The sequence below is a fragment of the Bos indicus x Bos taurus genome, chromosome 18 (genome assembly GCF_003369695.1).
Source record: "Bos indicus x Bos taurus breed Angus x Brahman F1 hybrid chromosome 18, Bos_hybrid_MaternalHap_v2.0, whole genome shotgun sequence".
NCBI lineage: Eukaryota > Metazoa > Chordata > Mammalia > Artiodactyla > Bovidae > Bos > Bos indicus x Bos taurus.
This window is the reverse complement of record NC_040093.1, coordinates 46,756,863-46,781,487: the sequence shown is the minus strand read 5'-3', so window position 1 is coordinate 46,781,487 and position 24,625 is coordinate 46,756,863. Positions and strand designations below refer to the sequence as shown.

At 52.8% G+C, this 24,625-nt stretch overlaps 1 protein-coding gene across 1 annotated transcript in view; it reads left to right on the top strand.

Moving 5' to 3' along the window:
* Positions 1 to 15,849, top strand: part of NKD1 (NKD1, WNT signaling pathway inhibitor) — a 94,378-nt gene extending 78,529 nt beyond the window's left edge. Inside the window, exons 6-10 of the mRNA XM_027513617.1 lie at positions 3,242 to 3,337; positions 9,116 to 9,263; positions 9,771 to 9,855; positions 11,183 to 11,310; positions 12,112 to 15,849. Of these exons, the coding sequence (XP_027369418.1) occupies positions 3,242 to 3,337; positions 9,116 to 9,263; positions 9,771 to 9,855; positions 11,183 to 11,310; positions 12,112 to 12,704 (1,050 nt within the window). The 3' untranslated portion in view covers positions 12,705 to 15,849. The remainder of the gene's footprint in view (positions 1 to 3,241; positions 3,338 to 9,115; positions 9,264 to 9,770; positions 9,856 to 11,182; positions 11,311 to 12,111) is intronic.
* Positions 15,850 to 24,625: the final 8,776 nt, after the last annotated feature.

Genomic DNA, 24,625 nt, shown 5'->3' with positions numbered 1-24,625 from the left:
GCTGCCTGCAGGGAGCTTACCAGCCTCTCCCCACCCTCCTTTCACCCTCCCTCCTTCCTGCTCTGTCTCCCCTACAAGATCACTAGGGCAGAGCCCTGGAGCCCACAGATGGGGATTCAGTTCCCACCTCTGCCACTGCCTCACTTGCCTGCCCTGTAAAATGGTGATAGTCATTTTATCCAGGGGTTCCCATCCTCTGGGATCTAATGCCAGATGATCTGAGGTGGGGCTGATGTAATAAGAATAGAAATAAAGTACATAATAAATGTAATGCATTTGAATCATCCTGAAACCATTCCCTACCCCCTGGTCCGTGGAAAATTTTTTTCCTTGCAACTGGTCCCTGGTGCCAAAAAGGTTGAGGACTGCTGACAATATCTATCTACTGGGATGTCGGAAACATGATGAATTAAGGCATCTCAGGGGCTTCAGAGAAGGTGATGGCACCCTACTCCGGTACTCTTGCCTGGAAAATCCCATGGATGGAGGAGCCTGGTGGGCTGCAGTCCATGGGTCACTAAGATTTGGACACAACTGAGCGACTTCACTTTCACTTTTCACTTTGATGCATTGGAGAAAGAAATGGCAACCCACTCCAGTGTTCTTGCCTGGAGAATCCCAGGGATGGGGGAGCCTGGTGGGCTGCCATCTATGGGGTCGCACAGAGTTGGACACGACTGAAGTGACTTAGCAGCAGCAGCAGCAGGTGCTTAAAAGGGTGTCCAGTGCAGAATAAGTACTTTCCTTTTCCCTTCCAAGCAATGGGGATTGATACCCGCTAGTTCCAGGGAACCTGGCGGTGTACTGGGCATGGTTCCTGGCTCACGGAGCACAGTGTGGTCAGGGGGACAGATGAGTGACCCAGGCCCAGTAACTGCACGGTCAGCGTTGTGATGGGGATCTGGGAGTGTGGAGAGGGGACAGGGAGGTTTCCTAAGTCAGCCTAGAGGGTGCAGAGTGATGGGCATTTTGGCAATCCCAAACTCTGCACAGTGCCCTGAGGGGGGAGCCAGGGCTGCAGCAGAGGTTGGGGAGGGCAAGTGTCTGCACTGAGCCTCTGGGCATAGAGGCAGGAGCTGGGGAGAGGTGATGCATGGGGGAGCCTTTGGGATCAGGAGGACGCTCCCGGCCAAGGGAAAAGCAGAAGGCCTGGAGGCTTGCCAGTGCTGGCTGGCTGTGTGGGAATAGCAAAGGGGAGATGACGCAGAAGAGGGGGTGAGATAGGTCATCAAGGGCCCTGCGTCCTCCTAACTGAGGAGCTGAGGGGGCAGGCGGTGTCTCATTGAGGACCTGGGGTTGCTAACTTCTTCCTAAGCCCTCCACCCCGGGTCTCTGCAGGTTTTCTCGGGGTGCTTGGCAAAGCCAACACCGAGGCCAGGGCAGAAGAAAGACCCAGACTCGGACGTCTTTCCTGGAAGCCCATGTGGGTCTGCTTGCAAATGGGGGCCGGCTGATGCCTGTGACTTACCCGTGGTCCCTGAGGAGGACTCACCCCAGAGGCCGGGGATGGGGGGACAAGAAGACGCGTGTGACAGAGATCATGGGAGGTGGGGGTAGTTACTTGACCCATATTTCTGAACTTCTAACCCGAGCTTTCTTTGAAGCCAAGTGGAGGGGCTGGGAAAGGGAATCAGGTGTGCATGTGTATATGAATGTGTATGCAGATGTGTGTATCAGTGTGTAGACATATGTATGTGAGTGTGTGTATGTCTGTGTGTGTTCATATGTATGTGTGTGTGCACGTGCCCATAGGCACACACTCGTGTACATGCATGTGTGCAGGGCAAGTGCTGCAGGACGCAGTGCTGGAGAGCAGAGCGAGCACTTGGCAGGTATCAGACAGGCGTGTCACAACTGAGGGAAGGCCGACTTTGAACTCAGCGTGGGCCGCCCGAGAATTGCTAGAGGGAGCTGGCTGTGAGCTGCAGAAGCCTGGGGCAGGGCTGCTGTGCTGGGGCTCACTCCCGCCAGCCTTGGGAGGCCAGGCACCGCCCCTCTCTGGAGGCACTGAGTCTGTCCTCCTGCAGAAGAAAAAGTGGGCCAAGGCAAGACATGGAACTGGATGGTATGGGGGTGTCTTCGCTTGTTTTCATAGGACTTGTGGATCTAAAAGGCTGTTTGTGGATTCTCTTTCCCCAAACGGCCGTCCTTTCTGGACCTGTCTGTCTGGGGTTCAGCCAGCCCCTGCATGCGGGTGGCCGGTGACGGAGCTCCCCGATTCCCTGTTCCCAGTCCTTGCGGTTGGACACCTCGGGCTGTGGGAGCCACGGTGATGACGTCATTGCTGTATTAGTCACTCCAGCAAAGACAATAGCAGCTACCTCCATTAATTGGGCTTTTCTCTGAGCCAAGTGGCTTACATATCTGTTTCCCGTTCTCTCCAAGCAGACCCTGAGACAGGACTTGGGAGGTGATCCCAGGGAGCAGGGAAGGAGGGGTGCCCGTCACTGGGGGTGGTGGGGGTTGGTTGATGAGCAGGTCTCGGGCAGCAGGGCTCTGTCCGCCAGGGCTCCCCAGAGAGCCATGCTAAAAGTCTCAGATGTGTCCCCTGGCTTGGCCCCTTCCTTGTTCTGGTTCCTGGGGATCTTCAATCCCTGACTCCTCAGACAGGGATGCTGGACACTTGAAGTGGGAGGTGGGGAGTAGCCAACCACAACTACAGGGGAATGTGGAGGGGGCTCAGGGGACGTGGCGTGGGGCAGTTAATGCTCCCAACAACTTTCTGAGGTCTGGACCATCATCTTCTGTAGTCTGTATGAGGGGAAACTGAGGTACCGAGAAGAGAAAGGCCATGTCCAAGTTCATGTCACTGCAGAGGGCCAAGCCCAGGCTGGCACCTGGGGCTGACCCTTCAGCTCTTAACACTCCTCCCATCCTGCCTTCCAGGTTGGGTGGCCGCCCATGGCTAAGTTACCCTGTGTGTTTTCTGGTAGCTTCTACCCCCGGCTCCAAGTTCATTCTTCCTGAGGCCGCATGCCTCCTCCCAGAGCCCTCCCTTGTGTTTCCTCGGCCTTTGAAGACCCTAGAGTGTCTGGTACCCGGCAGGCCCCTCTCCCCAGGCCCAAGCTCCTTGGCCCGGCTTGGCCTCTCTCCCAGGCCTTGCATGTCTTGGTCATCACATTCTCCTTCATACAGGGTCTGGGGAGGGCAGCGGGGAGGCTGGCGGCCCCGTGACCCAGCCTCCGGGTGTCCCAGCCGCCAAGTGACCGGCCACGTATGTCTGTTGTCTGTTTACATCCAGGAGTTGCAGTGTGACGTGTCTGTGGAGGAAGACAGCCGGCAGGAGTGGACCTTCACCCTGTACGACTTTGACAACAATGGCAAGGTCACTCGAGAGGTGAGTGAACCCGCTGGGCCTCCCGCCAGGCCACACCCCTGGCGCAGGACCCTTCGTCGGGCACACACCCCTGTTGCCCCTTCCCCTTCTCCTCAGGTCAGGTGGGGAGGGCAGGAGTGAGGCCCCTGGGAGTTTCATGGAAACCGGTGAGAAGGAGGAGGCGACAGAGAGGAAGGGCCGCCAGGCTGCTCTGGGGCGAGCACCATTCAGGCTGGGGAGGGGCAAGAGTCAGGCGCAGGGCCCCAGACCTCCCTAGAGGGGTACCCGGTCCCCAGCAGAGTCTGTCCGGCCTCCTCTTCTCTCTGGTCCTGGAGCTCCAAGATCGCCCCAGGCTACTTCCCACCCCGGCCAATCTGCCCAGGAGCTGGGGTGGGCTGGGCACCCAGAGGACCCCAGTGCTTCTCTCTACTAATTAAAAAATGAGCAGCCCAGCCCCCAGGGTGCTGCCAGCGGCTCTGTTACAAGCTTGTCCACCCCCACGCCACCCCCCACCTCGCTGCAGGCCTGTGTCTCTCTCTCCCCTCAAACCTCTCCCACATGTCTTTCCTCCCTGGGCTCCTCTCACCTTCCTCTATACCTGGGTCTATGTACGGCGCATCTATGGCGGGCACCTCCTGTCCACTGGGTGTGCTTTGCGGAAACGGCACAGATGCAATTCCTAGCCATATAGCTCTCACAGTCCGCTGAGAGAAGCGGAGCCTGAACCGTCGTAGGGTCATAGTAAGCTGTGATTTGTTCAGTGACAGAAATAAACGGAGTGGTGTGACTAAGAAGGGCTTCCCAGGTGGCGCTAGTGGTAAAGAACCCACCTGCCAATGCAGGAGACATAAGAGACACGGGTTCGATCCCTGAGTCGGGAAGATCCCCTGGAGGAGGGCATGGCAACCCACTCCAGTATTCTTGCCTGGAGAATCCCATGGAAAGAGGAGCCTGGCGGGCTACAGTGCATAGGGTTGCAAAGAGTTGGATAAAACTGAAGCGACTTAGCACATGCACGTGAATGAGATGGGCTGGAGTGACCAGAGAAGCCTCCTGGAGGAGGTGACATGGGCACTGAGCCCTGCAGGTGCCAAACTCGGGGAGAGCCCCAGGCTGGGGAGAATGAGAGCACCAGGGTGTTTAAGGACCCAGAGGAGACTGGTGCAATGGCTGCTTATCTGGAAAGACAGGGCTGCAGCCAGAAGCCAGCACGACATGTCGTGTGGGGCCTCGGAGGCCGCAGCTGGCAACCTGACTTCTATTCAGGTGTTAAGGGAAGCCAGGGGAGGGCTTATTTAGGCTGGCGCGTGATCTCGTCTGAGTTACTACTGATGATTGTTGCCTCTGTTTGCCTGGGCCTTGAGATCCTCCTTTCTGCCTCCTTGTTGCCTTTTCAGCCCAGTTTCTCTCTGACATCCACTCCCTCCCCAGGAGGCCCAGGTGTGTGGCCTGTAACAGATCCGCAGAGACCCGAGAGGAGCATGGCTGGCTCCACGCCCGTCTCTCGCCCAGCACCAGAGGGCCTCAGGGTGCTCCCAGGGAGAATTGAAACTTTGCTATCTTATCTCCCTGTCCCGGTTCAGGGCTCAGTATTTTCTTCTCTGTAAATAGTGCAGGAGAAGCTGCCAGAGGAGAGACCCGGGTAAAAAAAGGCCACCTCTTCCTCAGGCTATGGTTTAGGGGATGTTAGAACAGATTGGAGGAAAAGCTGTGAGTGAATTTCAATCATTCAGGATTCTTTGGGTGTCAGTGACAGAATCCCAGTACAAACTACTGTAAGTTTAAAAAAAAAAAAAAAAGGGAGAGAGAGAGAGAGGACCATTTTGGCTCATGTAACTGAAAATTCAGTCCACGGGCACTGACTTCAGGCATGGCTGGATCCAGAGGCTCAGTGTCTTCAGGACTAGCTGTTCTTCATGGTTCTTTCCTCTGTGTTCCTTCATTATCAACAGTCTCTCCCGTTGGCAAGATAATGACTGATAGTTTCAATCTATACCCCAGCCTGTCTGCAGCTCTCCCAAATTCAGAATGTCACGTGGAGCTCCACAGCTGAATGTGACCGGCTTTGATTGAGTGACATGACTGGTGCAGAATCATTTTGGCCATAAGCTTGTGATGCGTTTAATGGCTGATTCTGAGTACATGTGCTCATTCTGGAGTCAAGGGAAAGTTGACACACGAGTCACATGGAATGAAAAATGGAATGGATTTGGATCACAAAATAAAATCAAGGGTCTGTTATTTGGGGAAGGGAATGGATTCTGAGCAGGCAAAGCTCCCAAGGAGACCTGAGTATTTGGAAGCAGCAGAGACTCTTCCTGGTTTGGGACCCTGGGGACATGGGAGATGATTTAGGTGAGACTACCCCCCCCACACACACACCAAGTCCCCTCCAGCTATCACGCTGTTTGTGCGAGGTCATTGTGTTTTCAGATTGAGAAGCTCCTGTTCCTCCCTCCGCGCCCTACCCCACCCACCCCACTCCCAGGTTGTTTGGGAATGGACTCATTATCTTCACAGGAGAATGCATCCCAGGCTTGAAGCCTGGGTAACAGAAATGCATGGAGGTGGCAATTCAAGGGAAGGCCAGACTGGGCTTCTCAGGGGTGTGGTGGCCTTTCACCTCTCCTAACACGTGCAGTGGCCCCTGGTAGCCACCCTCTTCCTTTCTGGTTCAGAAGAGACTGAGGGAGTCTCAGGAGTTGACCATAAAAGGGTTTGCCCCCCACCTCGGAGGCCTTACGAAACCTTGCAGGCAGACACTGCTTTCTCATTCTTCATTCTGCTATTCTTCACCCCCTGCTAACATGAGGCATAGCAAGGATGTGAAGATTTCCAAGGAGGGTGCCCCAGCCCAGTTGCAGGGAGAGCCTTCACTGGTGTCTGTCTCCTGCCAAGCAGCGAGGAGGTTGGCTCCCAGTCCGGGGAGGACCCAGCCTGGTGTTTCCCCCGATTTATTTTTAGCTCTAAAGCCACTCCTCAAATCTGGCTATAAATACCCCTTCCCTCCACACTCTCTGGCCGTCAGCATGCTCGTTCCTGCACTGGGACATTCAGACTCCCACCTCACTGCAACCAGTCTACAGCTGGCATCTGGGCCAGCTTCCCAACTCAGAAGAAAGTACCTGTTCATCCTTCAGGTGTTCATTTGTACAATAAATAGTCACAGGCATCTACTCCTCTGTGCTGGACTCTGTGTAATGAACAGGGCTGGTTTTCCAGCTGGGACTACCAAAGCACCCTTGTTCCTGCACCTTGAATCATCTGGGACCCTCGGGGATGGCATTCCAGGGCCCCAGGCCTGGTGTGTGATGCTTTAGGCAATTATGTTGATGGACCTCACTTTCCTCATCTGTAAAATAGAGATAATGATGCCACCTTCATGGGCTTCCTAAGGTGATGAGAGAGGGTGGGCAATTGTGGTGGTGCAGAGCAGCTTAAGGGAAAGAGAAGAAAGAGGGGGTCCTCTGTGGGCCTTGCTAGAATTGCTGGGATGCCCAGTCAGCCAGCAAGTGAGAGGCTGGAGCCCAGGTCTCAAACTGGCAGCCCCCAGCAACCCCAATGTAGCCCCCAGGTGTTCCAGCCCAGCACAGGTAACAAAAGCAAAAATAGATGAATTGGACTACATCAAAATTAAATGCTTCTGTGCATCAAAGGACACAATCAGCAGAATGAAAGGCAACCTACAGAATAGGGGAAATATCCGCGAATCAAGTGTCTGAGAAGGAATTAATATCCAGGATATATAAAGACCTCCTACAACGCAACAACAAGCAGCTTGATTAAAAAGGGCAGAGACTAACTAGACATTTCTCCAAACAAGATATACAAATAGCTGATAAGTGCATGAAAGGATATTCAACATCACTAATCATGAGGGAAATACAAGTCAAAACCACAATGAGATATTACCTCACAGTCAGAATGGCTGTTATCAAAAGGACAAAAAAAAAACAAGTGTTGGTGAGAATGTGGAGAAAAGGGAATCCCTGTGCACTGCTGGTGGGATTGTAAATTGGCTCAGCACTATGGAAAATAGTATGGAGTTTTCTCAAAAGAATTAAACATAGAATTACCATATAACCCAGAAATTCCACTTTTGGGTATATACCCCAAAGACATGAAAGCAGATCCTCTAAGAGATAATTGTACATATCCATGTTCATGGCAGCATTATTCACAATAGCCAAAAGGTGGGCACAAACTCCAGTGTCCATTGATGCTGCTGCTAAGTCGCTTCAGTCGTGCCCGACTCTGTGTGACCCCATAGACGGCAGCCCACCAGGCTCCCCCGTCCCTGGGATTCTCCAGGCAAGAACACTGGAGTGGGTTGCCATTTCCTTCTCCAATGCATGAAAGTGAAAAGTGAAAGTCAAGTCGCTTAGTCGTGTCCGACTCTTAGCGACCGCGTGGACTGCAGCCTACCAGGCTCCTCTATCCATGGGATTCTCCAGGCAAGAGTACTAGAGCGGGGTGCCATTGCCTTCTCTGGTCCATTGATGAATGAATAATGAATGGGTAGGCAAAATGTGACATATCCATACAATAGAATATTATTCAGCCTTAAAAAGGAGGGAAATTCTGACCCAACATGGGTGAACCTCAAAGACATTATGCTAAGTGAGAGAAGCCAATCACAAAAAGACAAGTACTCCATGAGTCCACTTATATGAGGCATCTAGAGTAGTCAGATTCATAGAGACAGAAATAAAATGGGGGTTGCCAGGGGCTAGGGGCAGAGGAAATCGAGTTGGAAAAAAAAAAAATTAGTTGCCGGTATCGAAGATTCTGAAAATGTAACAGGAGATTCTGGATTTCTGGCTTCTCTGGAATGACCGTCAGCCAGCATTGTCACAAGTAGCTGAGTTGGGTGGCTGCCACCTCCCGTGGGTGGGGATGTACCCAGTTGGCCCCACCACCTCTGGTCATCTGTCCACCTACTGCAGAGCCACGGCAGTGCTTGGTGTCACCTCTGCCTAAAGGCTTATGGGTGAGGGGGCAACAGGGGGCTGAGTCCACCTGTATTCATGAAGAGTCTCTGGGCAGAAGAGTCTGTGAGCCTACCCTATAGAGGGCAAATACCTTTTCTAGAGGTTTCCAACATCATTTAAAGCATGAAGCCTCCCCTCAGACCAAGGACCTTAGGCAGATGTGGTGGGTGGGACCTACTGGGGGCACCTGGTCCCCCCTCCATCCCCCAACCCTAAGGATTGGAGAGCCCTGTTCTGATTGAGGGGGTAACTGAGGTCTAGAGAGAAGAGGAGTTTTGGTCAAGTTCTCACAAAAGAGTTTATCTTTAGGGACGCATCCACTTTTCTATTTTTCATTGAGAAAGTGCTCATCAGATCAGAAGCAGATGCTGCTGATGCTCACGGCCACAGTATCTGAGCCCCTCCTCTCAGTTTACCTGTTAAATAGTGCCCAGCAGAAGAGCTTTCTCTGTTGCCTGGGAGATGGCTTAGCGCTGGCAGGACATCCTGGAAGTCCAGAGGATGTAGAATCCCTGGGGCAACTCTGCACCCTCGAGGCATGAGCTTTCTGAAGCAACTTCCATTCAGTGCCTCCGTGGGCCCAGGTGCCACTGAGCCCCGCTGCCCACCATCCTTCCTGTGCATTCAGGTCATTCACCCGCCCTCTCCCTCACTCTTGCTTCTGGTCCTGGTGAGCCTCTGACATCCTAGATTTTGCCTGAGGCTGGGCTTTGGGGGAACTGGGGAGGTTTCCACCTTTCAGGCTCCACCGCCCCTCTGAATACTCTGTTTTAAATGCACGTGGTTTTCTGCTTCCCTCCCCATCCAGGACATCACCAGCCTGCTGCATACCATCTACGAGGTGGTCGATTCCTCCGTCAACCACTCCCCAACGTCGAGCAAGACGCTGCGGGTCAAGCTCACAGTGGCCCCCGATGGGAGCCAGAGCAAGAAGAGCATCGTCCTCAATCACCCCGGTGAGGGCTGGCAGGCCATGCTAGCCATGGGGTTGGTCCACTCCCAGCTCTCAGGGAGGCTCAGAGCCCACATCGGGGGAGTGCGGGGGGTGGGGGGGTGGGGAGCCTAGGGCTTTTCCTGTGAGCTGCTCTGTGGACAAGTGGAGTTTGAGCAGGTCCTTGAAGGACCAGGGTTTGGATACGGAAGGAGTTCTAGAGATGGAAGGCCCGGGTGAGCAAAGTGCTGGAGGTGGGCCTGGGCGTGGGGAGGGTGGTCGAGTGCGCCGAGCCTCGAAGGTGGCTAAGGGGTCTGGGAGGAGGTGAGTCGGGGGAAGGAGTTAAGCCAGGCACGTAGCAGCAAGACCCCTCTATTTAGTCCTGGCTCGGAGAACCCTCCCCACAGAGCTGTCGTGAAGCTTCTGTGGGCCAGTTTTTAAGGACTGTGTGCTAGGCAGCCTGAGAAGGGCTGGGAGGTGGGTGGGCACAGGAGCGAGCTGCTCACCCATCTGTTTTTCGGATGGGACTCAGACCTGCAGAGTGCCAGACCCAGAGCCGAGACCAAGCCCGCTGAGGAGCTGCGAAGCTGGGAGAAGAAGCAGCGGGCCCTCCTCAGGTAAGGCGGTCCCAAGCATGGGTTGAGCACCAGCTGTGTACCAGCTTCTAAGGGATTTGAAGCAGGAGGCTGCAGTCTGCATCCTCCTGGGGCGGGAAGTCGGGGTGGGGGTGGGGGGGTGTGACTTAAGAGGACAGGTTCACAAATCAAGCTCAGTTTTCCAAAATACCTAAATGTAGGTCTGCGTTGCTTCATCCAAAATGCCTTGGGCCAGATTTGTTTTGGAATTTGGCGTTTGTTGAGTTTTAGAAAGGTGCTCCCACCGTATTTCTGTTTGAGGTCTGAGCAGCAACCCAGGATTTAGCACAGAAATATTTTTGCAGGGACATGTATATATATTCACGCTAAGTGAGATAAAGACTATAGCTACCTTCACATCTGTTTAGAGCAAGCTTGGCTGCCAAACGAATTATGGAAAATCTTTGTTTTGGGGCGTTTTGGATTTCAGAAATGTGGATAAAGGATTCTAAGACTGCAATTAGCTTTCACCTGTTGTTTTTCTTTAACTGCAAGGAAGGAAGTAAAGGGAGGGAGGGATGAAAAGAGACTGAGTAAAGAAAAGTGTTGAGGTAAACAGTAATATAATGTAACAGTAACGTGGGAGGCATGAAGATGTATCAATATCTACTGTGTATGTGGAAAGGAAATGACTGGGATTTGAGAAATAGTAGCACAGGGGGAAGAGAGAAGGTGGGGTCCAAGCAGGGACACAGCATGGTGTGAGGAGAGGGCTAGGAATCAGGGGTGCCCAAGCTGGCTACAGATGTGGGAGGCTGTCCTAAGGGGAGCAGGGAGGAGGCAAGCTAGCATGGGCAGATCACAGAGACCCTTGAAGGGGAGGGCAGGGAGCCCAGAATCCTGCAGTGGGGAAAACGTCACGCCCACTACACACACACACACACATACACACACACACACACACACACACACCCCTTACACACACACACACACACACACTGGGAAGGCCCATGCTGGATTTGGAGCAGGTGATGGAGTTTGCTGACCTCAACTCCAGTGGCTTGGGGGCCTCTGTTCTCCCCAACCCCTGGGGAGCCAGGCGGACATTGGGGACACACAGTTTGAAGCCTGGCTCTGGACCATCTTTTTGATCAGTTACTCTCTCCTTTGCTTTGGCCCAGGGAGGCTAGGCAGGGGAGGAAAAGGAGGGCCAGAGTACTAAAGTGGTCTCTCCCTACCCCGCTCCCAAGACCCAGACCAAAATTAACAGAGGGTCCAGAAATGCTTGTCTCGTGACTTCCCAGGAGCTTTGTGGGACCTCTCCCACTGTGAGGCCAGGGCCCACCCTCTCACTTGCCTTCCCCGAAAGGTTCCAGGGTGACAGCCATCTGGAGCAGTCCGGCTGCTACCACCATTGCGTGGATGAGAACATTGAGAGGAGAAACCACTACTTAGATCTCGCCGGGATAGAAAACTACACGTCCCAGTTTGGGCCTGGTAAGGGAGCGCCTTCACTTGAGTGGGTGGCCAGGGGAGGGCGTGGCCGGGCGGGCAGGTGCGGGGCGAAGGTGTTCACTGGCCCCCTGGGCTGGGGGGAGGCGTAGCTTTTACTAGAGTGATTTGAGTCTTCTTCGAGGAGACGATCTTGAAAACTTTTGAGAGATTAAAGTAATACATGTACGAAGTTGAACAAAATCAAATATTATCCAAGGGTTTCTAATTCAGTGAAAACAGCAGTTCAGCGCTGCACTCTAACCCGCCCCGACCCAGTTCCCCTCTCTTCCAGTGAGGACCCCGGGCTTGGTTAAGCAAAACACCACTCTGTCTTTATGAGCCCTTGACATCTTGGCTCTTGCTATGATAAATGAAGACGCAGCCCACTTAATTTCACTCCCCTCGGCGCCCTTCTCCCCCTCCTCCTGTGTTTAATTCCTCTCTGGGTTACCTCTGTAAGTAAAGGAACATGCTCATAGATTTTCTTCGTGCCCCGGTGGCCTTAGACAGTTAACAGTGTCTCTGTCTCCTCTCTTTTCAAACTCTCAGAAGGAGAATTAATTATTTTTAAAGACCTAACAAAGAAACAGTTTTTTCCCCACTTAGCAGATGGCAAAGTTCCATTCGAGAAAACTCTCCTCCAAGACAGGGAGGAGCCAGCAGTGGGTGGGGAGTGGGAGCTCTGATAAGGAACAGCTGCCTCTCTCCGTATGGGAGAACTGGGGGTGCGGGTGATTTCTGGGGCATCCTGCGACACCAGCACACAGTAGGTGTTCACTAAACGTCTGTTGCGTTGACTCCTAGGCTCCCCGTCAGTGGCCCAGAAGTCAGAACTGCCCCCTCGCGCCTCCAACCCTACTCGATCTCGCTCCCACGAGCCGGAAGCCATCCACGTCCCACACCGCAAGCCCCAGGGCGCGGACCCCGGCTCCTTCCACTTTCTTGACGCCCCCTTCGCCAAGGCCTCGGAGGTCCAGCAGCGGCTCCGGGGCGGCACCCAGGACGGGAGCAAGCACTTTGTGAGGTCCCCCAAGGCCCAGGGCAAGAGCGTGGGTGTGGGCCACGTGGCCAGAGGGGCGCGAAGCAAGCCCCCCGGGGGACCCGCGGTCCCTGCGGTGGCCCCCTCGGCCCACCTGGCCGCCAGCCCTGCCCTCCTCCCCACCCTGGCGCCCCTCGGGCACCGGAAGCACAAGCACCGCGCCAAGGAGAGCCAGCAAGGGTGCCGGGGCCTGCAGGCGCCGCTGGCCGTGGGTGGCACCGTCGTGGGGCGGGACCACCTGAGGGAGCTGCCCGCCGTGGTGGTGTACGAGAGCCAGGCCGGCCAGGCAGTCCAGAGACACGAACATCACCACCACCACGAACACCACCACCATTACCATCACTTCTACCAGACATAGAGACGTAGAGCCCCGTCCCCTGCCCTGCCGCACCATATGAAGGACCCCCCCCCCAGCCCCCCAAGGCATTATTATTCTATTAATTATTGTTATTATGACGACTATTGTTTATTAATAATTATTGTTACTCCACTAATATTCAGCTAGCCTCCATGTAGAAGATATATGGAAACACAGAACTAAACTTTTATTTATATGTTGTGGGGACTGCATAACTTACCCAAGAAGTGACTGTGGGTTTGGAAGTGGCCTGCAGTGGCAGAGGCTCCCTGGGGTTCGGGAGCTGCCATTGTCCACGCTGGGCCATCCCACACCCTTCCCTTCCCCAACCCCCCACGCCCAGCCCCACCCCCGGAGCCCTCGGCCAGAGCCCTGCCCGACTCCAGAAGAACACCCTCACCTGGCCGGGCTTCCAGAGACCCTCGAAATCTCCGAGAAGATAAACAGCTGCTACCTCTTAGTATGATTCGGATTTTATTTTGCCCTTAACTGATTGTAATGTGCTACAAGGGATTTCAGCGGACTGCGCGACCTTCCCGGCTGTTGTGTTTTGATGTCCCAACCTAGAAACCTTAGCTGTCCTTTCTGGAGTTAACCTTTCACACCTTTCCAGTGGGATCATGCCCCCTGCCCCAAACCAGCCCCATCGTTCCTGCCTTGCGCAACGTGAAAATACATTTCTCCTTTTTCTCTCCTCCTCCTCCTCTCTTCTTTAGAAAGATACACACACATATTTAAAGACTGCCCCTGAAACCAGCCTTCTCACTTTGGAAACCTCTGGAGAGGGAACTAACCACATAAACAAGTGTGGTTTTCCAAGATCAGGCAATTGTGTGTTGTCGGTTGTGAATGTGGAAACCTCATGTCCTGCCATTGGCAAATATATACATACCTACGCGATTCTCTAACAGAGCTTCCTGTATCTATAGATAGATGCCATCTGTCCATTTCTATGTATCTTTCTATAAATATACACTCTCAGGTACCTTTTCTGGTGTGCAGAAATTGGTGCTTTGCTTCTCAAGACACATCCAAAGTCCAGAAGTGACCCTGTGTCTGCCTCCCTGTGGGGCTGCTGTTCATTAAATGCCCCTTGCCTCTCATCAGGGGGTCCTTTCTCAAGGTTGAGGATCTGATAGGTTTTGGAGAGGACTGTGGGATTATGGAAGTGTGGAGGGAAATGGGAACAGTGGCCAGAGTTGGGACCCTGGAGCAGTGTCCTCTGTAGAAAAGAATTTTGACTGAGACCTGGGGAGGCCAGGAAAAGGACCCCTGTCAACTAGTCAGGGACCCTGTGAAAACCGGTGACACACACATCCTAATTGGATAATGGAGTGAGCTTAATCTGAAGGAGGGCATGGCAACCCACTCCAGTATTCTTGTCTGGAGAATCCCATGGACAGAGGAGCCTGGCAGGCTATAGTCTATAGGGTCGCAAAGAGTCAGACACGAATGAAGCGACTGAGCATGAGTACGTGAGCTTAACAAAGGGAATATCTACATAGTGTGGGCAAGCCTCTTAAAAGAGTAAAAGGGCATATGCTGGCACTCTGGGTGCCACTCCTACCCCTGGAGTGGAGGGTGTGGGGATGGGGGGGTCATCGTCGTCAGACAGAGGGGTGGGGGCACCCGAAGGAGCCATGGCCTTTTCTGGAAGGATGCAGCCAGCCTGTGGGGACCCTCCAGGGAAACGACTTCTGGACCTTTCTCTCTTGTCCTCCTGTGTCCTGCTGAGGCCTCCTCGGCTGAAGCCACCAGGAACCAGAGAGCAAGGGAGTTACTGATGGGGGTCACACGGGCATTCTTTCAGGAAAGAGGAGAGTGGAGGGTGAATCTGGGAGCACACAGGAAGAAAAAGTGGCTCCAGCTGCCTGCCTTTCTGCTACTTGGTCTCCCAGCAGGGACCCCCTTTTCCAGAGCCTCTGGTGTTGGTTTACTGGGGTTGCTAAGGAGTAATTTTTGAAGATAGTGTGCAGAGTTGTTGTCACCATATTAATTTTATTACTTACTGGCATACCTGGAACTGGATTAGTATAGTTAATCCTTGTGACAACCAGTGAGTTTTGAGGCGGCCAGGAGAAGCTCAGGGAGTACAACAGGCTCAGAGAGGTTGAGTAACTCTCTTGAGAACACACAGCAAGTGGCAGAGGTGGGATTCTAGTCTTTCTCAGGACCCCTTAACCAGTGGATCTGGGCTTCTCGTGTTTGGGGCTGTGGGCTGCTCTCAGGCAGGAACCAACTGAAACTGATAGGAATGTAACCAAACCAGGGAAGGCAGGGAGGGAGCTGGCTTTGAGATGACAGGCTATGAATGCAGCTGCGACTCCCTGGTTCTTCTTGCTCCGTTTCTGGAGGTATACTTCCACTGACATGCTTTGCCATGGTGCGGGTGCTGTTGGCACCCACGATGCAAAAGGATTTTCCACTAGGACAAGCCCAGGGAAGGACTCTGATTGGCTGGGTTTGGAGCCAGTACCCATCCCTGGACCAATCACTGTGGCCCCCCAGAGTCATATGTCTAACCTGTGGAGAGGGGGTGGGGTCTGTGCCAGAAGAAGGAAGAAGAGGGATACTGAGCAGACAGCGGATCACGCCCCAGGCCCAGAACTGCTGCAGCCATGGGAATGAGCCAGGCACTGGGTCCAGCAGGGAGCCTCTCTGTGGTCTGGTGGCTTTAGAGTGTTTCCTCAGCCTCTGAGAGGAGGTCCGTGCCGTCTCCCCCAGCCCCACACCTGTCAGGGTTCTATTATTTCTTGGTACCTGGAATTTACCTAACTTAAAAAACAAAAAAGAGCTGTAACGTGCACATGTAGAATATTCAAACAGTACACAACAGTGCACACGAAGAAGCACACAGCCCTCTGACTTCCCTGATCCCAGCTTCCTGGTGCCTTTTGAGTGTGCCGTGGTGGTGTGAGCACAGATGTTGGTTCCTAGCTGCCTGGGTTCAAATCCTGACTCCCTCCCTCTGTAGTTATGTGTGTTTCTCAAGCCTCAGCTTCCCATTTATGAAGGGGAATCATAAGAGACCTACCCCACAGATTTGTTGTGAGAATTCATCGATTTTAAAACAGCTCCTGGCCCACAAGAACACTATGAAAGTGTCACTGACAGTTTTTATAAAAATAAATACACTCAAATGCGATATCTCCCCATTTAAATTCTGTTATTTTTTTAAGACTGTTTTTTCAGAGCCGTTTTAGATTTACAACAGAATTGAGAGGCAGGTTCTGAGACTTCCTATATACACTTTCTCTGCTTCGTGTATCGCCTTCCCTATTGTCAACATCACTCAACAGATGGTACTTTTTTTTTTTTCTTTTTTTTGCCACAGATGAACATATCTTGACGCATCATAATCCACACTTTATGTTGGGGCTCACTCTTGGTGTTGTGCATTCACTGGGTTTGAACACATGTATAATGATTTGTGAGCTTCCCAGGTGGCGCTAGTGGTAAAGAACTTGCCTGCCAATGCCAGAGACTAAGAGATGCATGTTCGATCCCCGGGTCGGGAAGATCCCCTGGAAGAGTCCATGGCAACCATTCCAGTTTCCTGCCTAGAGAATCCCATGGACAGAGGAGCCTGATGGGCTACAGTCCAAAGGGTCGCAGAGTCGGACACTACTGAAGCGACTTGGCACGCACGCACACACGTAATGATGTGTTTCCATCACTATAATATTGTACGGAGTATTTTCACTACCCTTAACATGCTCCATGCCCTGCTTATTCATCTCTCCCCTACCCTCCCATCTTACTATTTTAAAAAATACTTCTAACAAACTTTGAAACAGAAAACTGTGTAACAGTAACCGTGAGGCTCACTACCCAGATTTTACAAATGCTGACATTTTGCAATATTTATTTCAGATCTATTTTCAAGAAAGAAAACACTGCAGTTACCACTTAATCCTCTTCCCACCACACCCTTTTATTTTTACCCAAGGAGTAGCATAGTATTCATACTTAGGCCCTTTTCCTCTCTGACCTAATGTATTTGGAGAGCTCCCTGTGTCACAGAGCTCTGCCCGGTCCTCTCCGACAGCTGCTCAAGCCCTCTCTTGCTCTGAGGCACTGTCATCCCCACCGAGGCTTGCCCGGCTTGTCTGGTGCCCACCAGTTGGAGCCCTGGCACCTGGAGTGCCAATGCTGATCTGCTGAGTTCAAGAGCCTGCGATTCGATGTTGATCGATTGTGAATGAGCTCTAAAAGAAGTGGTACCCAGTCATTGGCAGCTAAAGGAAGAAGAGAAAGGGAGGAAACAGAGGGAAGGCGAGAAGAGAAGGAAGGAATGGAAGGATGAACGCGTGGTCAACCATGCTTCTTGGTGGGGTTGTGAGCATTTTCCTGCAGGCTAGTAGGGGTGAGTTTTGTCCTGCAGGCAAATCTGACACCCACTGCAGAGGAACTGCTCTAGCTCCCCAGATCCTGAGCTTTGAGGGCCAGACCTTCCCTGGGGTCTACAGACCCATATGCGCAAAACTCCAGGTGCTCGGTCGCTAGGATGCCTGGTTCTGCTGATCTGTCCCTGACACCAGGGATGTCTGGCTTAGGCAGCCAACTAAGCTGAGGCTCTAGTTACCCAGGAAGCACGAGGGGTCGGGGAGGGGGTGGGCGGGGGGTGGAGGGGCCCGTGCACTTCACACTCAGCAGTGCCAATTACAGTTTCTGGCAAAGGAAACAGCCAGGAGCAGTTGCTTTGACTCTCCCCCACCCCCACTCCCATCCCACCTTTTCCTCAGCGTTCAGATGTCAAATCATTACAGGGCCAGAGGGAAGGCAACCTTGGAGGTCGCAGGAGGAGGGGAAGGCTGCCTGCACTAATAACCGGCTTCTGTGAGGCCTGTCAGCGCTCTTGGGAATGAAAGGGGACCCCTGAGCTGTGCTCCGTGCCAGCGGGCTGTGGCACCCCACCCCCACGCCCTCCCCTCCTCTCGGAAGACAGGAATTCACCAGCACATACTAGGGACTGCAGGCCCCAAGGACCCCAAGGCAGCATTGCCCCTTGCCCTTGTCCAGTCCAGCCCCAGTACCCACCCTCCCAGCTCCTGCCTTTGCTCCCCCAGGCGTGGGACAAGCCCCAGTATCACCCCTTCTCCCCATGTGTACATGGCTGTGTTTTGCAGAACCAATACAGGTGGTTCAGACAAACGCTTTATTGACTCCTAAGAGCTGTGTATTAGCTTCCCAGTAGGCTCAGACAGTAAAGAATCTGCTTGCAGTGCAGGAGACCCAGGTTTGATCTCTGGGTCAGGAAGATCTCCTGGAGAAGGGAATGGCAACCCACTCCAGTATTCTTGCCTGGAGAATTCCATGGACAGAGGATCCTGGCAGGCTACAGTCCTTGGGGTCACAAAGAGTCGGACACGACTGAGCGACTAACACACACAAGCAAGTATTCCATTATTGCATTACATTATTTCAAAAGCTGCGTATTGACTCTCGAATGCTGTATAAGGGCACCCTTCTCCAACCACTGAAGCTTTATCACTTCTTACCGTCATGTCCCTTGTTTGGGGTTCTGATCTTATTCTTGGCCCTGTCACCTTCTTGCAAAGCAGCAGACCTTTGAACCTGACCCCCGTCCTGTGGGGCTCATGCCCTTGAATGATTCTGATTAATGTATGTCCCTGCCAAGGGCTTTGTGCACCCCCACCTTGCTTTAGTGTGAGAAGAGGGAATGGGTGTGAGGTCCATCTCCTTGTAGCAGAAGGAGACCTCAGAGGTGGAGGAAATGGTAGAGGCCTGCCTAGACTCCCCATCTCCCCCCTGACTGCCCCAGAGCTTTCCTCTCCCTTCCATTTTCTCTCCATAAAGTAGGAGCATTGTGGTGCGTCCAGTTCACGTGCCTGGTGGAGACAAGAGGGTCTCTACCTCGACGGAGACCCTCCAGACTTGACTTTGGCCTAGACCAGCCTGTGGGGGAGGGGGCTGGGAACAGGCAGGGATGGAATGCTCACAACAAGAAATTCTCATCCTATGAGTCCTTCAGAATCACCTGGGGAGATTTTGAAATTCCGGTGCCTGGGCCCCACCTCTGATGGTGTAGATTCCTTGGCCTGGGTACCAAGGTGTTCCGAGTTCTTGGACAGATAGGCTAAGAATCCAGATGACCTCCTTTGAGAGCCGTACCTAACTTCAGGGGCCATAAGAATCTCCCAGGGAGCGTGTTAATGCAGAGACTCAGGCCCACCCCCCGAGACTGTGATTCTGTGGGCCTGGGGCTGGGTGCGAGGATTGGTGCTTTTAACAAGCACCCACCTCAGGACAAGACGTGGCAGCTGGGCCCACAGACTAGTGTGAGGAGCCCAGGGCCTTGGCACAAGCAGGGTGGAACTCCGGTGGCTCAGCCTTAAGGAGTGTGTGCCCTGAGGTGTAAGGGAGACAGAAAGAGCGCCCCACACACCTGCCCCACCCAGAACCTCCAGAAAGCCTCATGATGTTGGAGCATGTGGCCATGACCATGCCAGAGGACACAAATGGAGAATTTAATAACTCTCCCGTAGGTGTGAGTTGAGCTCCTTTCCTATCTGCTTTGCCATTCAGGCCTTCAATAACCTACCACCCTCCCCCTCATAAAACTTCAGGCACCAAAGAACCAGATTTGGTGGGAGTCAAGGCATGTGCTCCGACTAGGGTGTATCCACAGTAACCCCAGGTGTGGGGATCCCGTGTTCCCCTTCCTCCCTTGGCTCTTTAGGGAGATGCCTGTTGGCCCTTCCCAGTCTTCCTGCTGTGCTTTGAGGCCCTGGCTCCCTGGAGAGGCACTTGTGCAGGTGGTCAAAGCCAGCCTTGGGGAGGGGGAGGCTCCATGTGACCATCTACTGTGCTGCTTTGCCATGCTGCAGACCGGGGCTTGGTTCCCAAGCATACAGGTGCCCTATCGTACCTCTACCAGGCCTACTTTGGCTTGCTGGGTGGAGTTGAGGAGGTGACTGGGTTTAGTAGCCAGACCACAGAACGCAGGCTTGGGGTCTCAGCTCAGATGGGCAGGACAGCCCAGGGTGGAGGGTATGAATATTGGAGTCAGGCAGACCGGAATTGAGTCCTGGTCCTGCTACTTCCCAGCTGTGCCACCTTGGACAAGGGCGCAGCCTCTCTGTGCCTCAGTTTCCTTCTCTGTGAAAGGGAGAGTGTTTGTCGCTTAGTCATGCCCAACTCTGCAAACCCATGGGTTGTATAGCCCACCAGGCTCTTCTGTTGATGGGATTTTCCAGGAAAGAATACTGGAGTGAATAGCCATTCCCTCCTCCAGGGGATCTTCCTGACCCGGAGATTGAACCCAGGTCTCCAGCATTGCAGGCAGATTCTTTACTGACTGAACCACTAGGGAAGCCCTTCGTTCTCTGCAACACGGGGCTAATCAGAGTACCCAGCTCACTGGGCTGTGGTGAGTATCAGATTAAACGATCTGATGGGCCTGAAGCATTCAGCTCACAGTTGGGCACAGAGCAGGCCCTTGGGAAATGGCAGCTACTGTTCTGGGAATCTGACCCCATAGGGCTTGTGGGGAAGGAGGTGCAGTCCTGACTGCTGACAGCCCCACTCCCACCCCAGCTGCAGAGCCCCTGGTCAGTGGTGGCAGCGTGCCACCTCCCACCTGCCTAGTTAATTTTCCCTTCTACCTTCAGTGAATTCACTCCATTCCCTCCAGATCCAACCTGCAGTATGAACTTGGGCAAGCCCAGCCCACTGTGGGCCAGCAATCCCAAATGTGCATGAGATTGCCCATATGGCTCTGATAAACTGGGCCTGGGGGTAGCAGCTCTGCCCTCCCAAAAAGATGGGGCAGTGGTTGGGACTGGCAGCCTGAAAGTCATACCCAGCAATTTCTTGCCCCTGGTGAGGAGTGAGGGAGCCCCAAGAACAGTCCTTGGCTGCCCTGCATCTGGGTCTCTCCTTGTCCCTCCCGGAATCTGGTCTAGCCCCCTGGGACCAGGCTCTGCACCCTAGGATTACAAGGAGGCTAAATGGCCATATCAGTCAATTATGGAGCGCTCATTGTATGTTCAACCTGCGTTTGCTGACGTCCTTAGAATAGCCTTGTGTGGAAGCCAAGGAGGAGACCAAGTTACATTTCAGCCAAGTGACTTGGCAGGGTCACAGTTAGTGTGTGGCAGGATTAAACATAGTGTGACACCTGTCCATGGGGACAAGCTGTTTGTTATTCAACCCTCCCTTGCCAGGAGCCTGTGGGCATGAACAAAAATTAGCAAAGACCAGTCCTCCCATTCCTCTGCCCTCAGCCCAGCCAATTCCAGGGAAATGTGAGTGAAGGGAAGGTCTGGGAGGTGGGGCTGCTGGCCTAGCCCGAGCTCTCCGCTGCAGCAGGGTGGTACCCATGCTCTCTGGGTGCCCTTCCATCCCTTCATTCATAGCACTGATCACGTTTGTAATTGCATCTGAGCCTCGTTATTTGCGCCATTTTACTCTCAGTAAAGTCATTGCAAACACTGATTTAGCCAATACTGAACCACTGATCTTGGAGAAATATCGGGTTAGGTTCCTGCGAGCCTCTGATCACATTTCCATCAACTCTGTTTTGTATGTGTTTCTGTTTAAAGACACCAGGTTTATTCTACCATGTTGATTTGTTACCACTGAACTCAGGGCCCAGAGCCACCATAACCTGTGCCTGAATGAAGCTTGTCTAGCGCATGTATTTTCAAGATTTTTTTGATGTGGATTTTTTTAAAGCCTTGATTGAATTTGTGACACCACTGCTTCTATTGTTTACATTTTGGTTTTTTGGCTGCAAGGCATGTGAGATCTTAGCTCCCCGACTAGAGATGGAACCCGCACCTCCTGTACTGGAAGGTGAAGTCTTAACCACTGGCCTACCTGGAAAGTCCGTAGCACACATGTTTTCTCCATAAGGCACATCGCAACCTTCTTGCTCATTGGACCACTAGTCAGCCCTTCAGCCATCGCTAACACAAAGCACGAAAATGCAGAAAGTGCAGTGCTGAGCAGGCCATGGAAAGAACATGTTTATAATATGAGAGCTGAAACGGAAAGGCCGAGTGTTGCCTTGTTTGATGTCAGCTGACAACGTGCACATCTAATGGCTCATTTTTCAGATTTTTCACTGCTCTGCGCAAGAGCACGGATGACCATGAAAGCGCCGTGGGTATTGATTTTGAGGTTCTGAATAAATTTTAGTGAGCAGGCGAATTCAGGAAGAATCTGTGAATAATCAGGATCGACTGTAGAGGCTTGTTTGTGCCTCTGATTATTTGGTTAACATCTGTTTCCACTAAAGCACTATCTTGTTCACCAAAGATTATTTTGTAATCCCAAAGGCCCAGCAAAGATAGGTGCTTGTTAAATATCCGCCGAGCGCCTGAACCATAGCACGTTCCTGGCCTGCCCACCCGGCCCCAGGCCAGACCTCGCAGGCCTGCTCTTGGCACTCAACACATCTCTGTAGTTTGGATTCATAAAGACAACCAGGCGGGGGACACTCATTCACAGGGTCCTGCTCAGGCTCCTTGACATGCTGATTCTGCCTCCAGGAAGGGGTAGCAGCCTCTGGACAGACTGAAACCCAGGGATGTGCAGGGGATGTTCTGGGTGCTGGGGAGCAGAGAGGCAGCACCACTGGCAGCTTGGCCTATGGGCTCCCAGCACAGACCAGGGGCAGGAGTCCTGGGTGACTCTGAGTGGGTCAGTCCCCTGGCCAGATCCTCTTCTGATAGGGCAGGTGCTTGGCCATCTTAACAGAGGTCACCCGGTTCCATTTCCTCTGGCTCTGTTCTCAAAAAGCAGCATCTGATTGTGATTTGTTCAGAAATTCCTAGCCAGAATACCAGAATATTCTAATGTGGTCCACGTGACCTCTTTCCCCTTCCTCCTCCCTCTCTCCTTCTTTCATGGTGGAGAAAGAATCTATCATTTGAGGACCTCGCTGGGTCTCGCTGTGCAGTTTAGTTACTGCAAGTCAGTCTCAGGGGTCAGACCACCCCCTGGTGACAGGGAGCTCCCAAAATCGAAACTGGTCCCAGCAAAGGGTGACCCAAACCTGGTTCTCACTGCTCAGAGAGGTCCTTTTCAGGCCCAGCTAGCTTTTCCCTGGACCACACCTGTCTCAAGTTCATCTCCAGTTTCCTTGATCCATTTAATACTCTCAAATATTCACTGGTCAACCGCTATATGTCAGGAACCACGCTCAGCAGGAAATAAATCAGGCCTCCCTGCCTCCCTTCAGAGAGCTTTCAGTCTGGTAAGGAGAAAGCTGTCACACCAAACAATCACATTGTTATTAACTGTGATAACTTCTGGGGAGGCAGGTGAGGGAATAACAGAGGGGATCTGATTGCGAATGGGGCTTGGAGAGGAAGACCTCTGCAGGAAGCCACATTAGGTGGGGACCTCAAGGAGGAGGAGGAATGAGCCAGGTGAAAGCTAGATGAAATAGCTCGAGCAAAGGGCCTGAGGTGAGGGAGAGGGCAGGCCATTGGAGCTGTGTGAGAAGCTGAGCACAGACAGCAAACAGGAGGGGACTGCAGAATGTGACCATCTGTCCACTTGATGGAGAAGGAACCAGAAACAGTAGCCTAGAGAGGAAGCGCTTGTCAGAGGAGACAAGGGCCTGTTGGATGCAAGTGGCTTATGACATTATCACTCATGAAAGTGCTAGGGATCCATTTCTTTGTCTACACCCGGGCTCAGCAACACCTTCCCTGATGCGGAACAACATCTTAAATGTGAGAAGGAACAGAAGTAAAGTTGGAAAGAACAAGAGGGCAAAGACAGAGAGAGACAGAGGTCTCACTTTCCTCTTTCTGGTAATTGCTGAATTGGCGCTCATGAAGGCAGAAAAGGAATGGCTGACTTATGTCCCTCTGCCAGGAGAGGGGAAAGAAGGGAGGCATGATATTGACTTAAACGTGGGGGATTTAAAAGGCCCCTATGTTCCCACTTTGTGCTTTGCTGCTAACAGACAGCCTGGGACCTTTGAAGTCAGTCTGGCCCAGTGGGGAGCGGGCTTCTGTGGAGACTAGATGCTAACAGGGGCGGGGGAAGGGGACCAGGGGGCGGCCGAAACTCTATTAGGCATGCTCTAGCAAAAAGAAAGGCAAATCCAATGATAATGTACATCTGTTTCAGGGAATTTATAAGCTTTGAACATTTTTTATGGGCAGATAAGTGGGTCCTTTTCTTACCATAACTTAGAACTTCAAAGCTGGGTGTGTGGATAATGCAAATTGCTGAAATATGAGATTTTCCCTACAAAGAGGTTTCCAAAAAAGACGAGGAAGAGAAAAAAAGAGACAGAGAGAGAGAGAACGAAGGCTAATTGATGCCACAGTCTTTTATGTATATGGCAAAAACGGGACAAAAATTGATTTTTATGAACTAAGAAATTGATGGGAGAGATAGGGAGAGGGGGAGGAGGCCACAAGCCAGGTACGGGGGCTGAGATGGGATCAGGCCAGTTGGCCTAGGCTCTGGGTCAGACCTGGGGACACGACCCCTCCCTCTAGGAGCCCTCATTCTTAAGGGGGAAGATAAGACAAGTAGACACAAGGGCACTTCGGAGCCATCCAAGGCAGTGTCAGCCCAGGGCCTGCCTGATCCATCCAAAGTCCAAGGGGTGCTCAGGACATAGTAGAGACTGGAGGCCTGAAAATCAGGGAAGGCTTCCTGGAAGAGAGTGGCTCAGTAGGGCCCTAAACCTAACCCTTCTGGGGGCAGGCGGAGTGAGATTCTAGATGGCAAAACAGCTGCATCAGGATATCCCTGAATGATGCTTCTGCTGCTCAGCCCCCACCACACTCAGCCCTCGGCGCCTTTCTTGTCTCCCTCGCCTCCACCCCCAGCAGCTAGCCTGTGGGCTCTTTGAAGGCAAGGGCAAAACAATAAATGCTTGTTGAGTGAACGCAATCAGTGAATGAGTGGCATTCAGAGCCAACCAG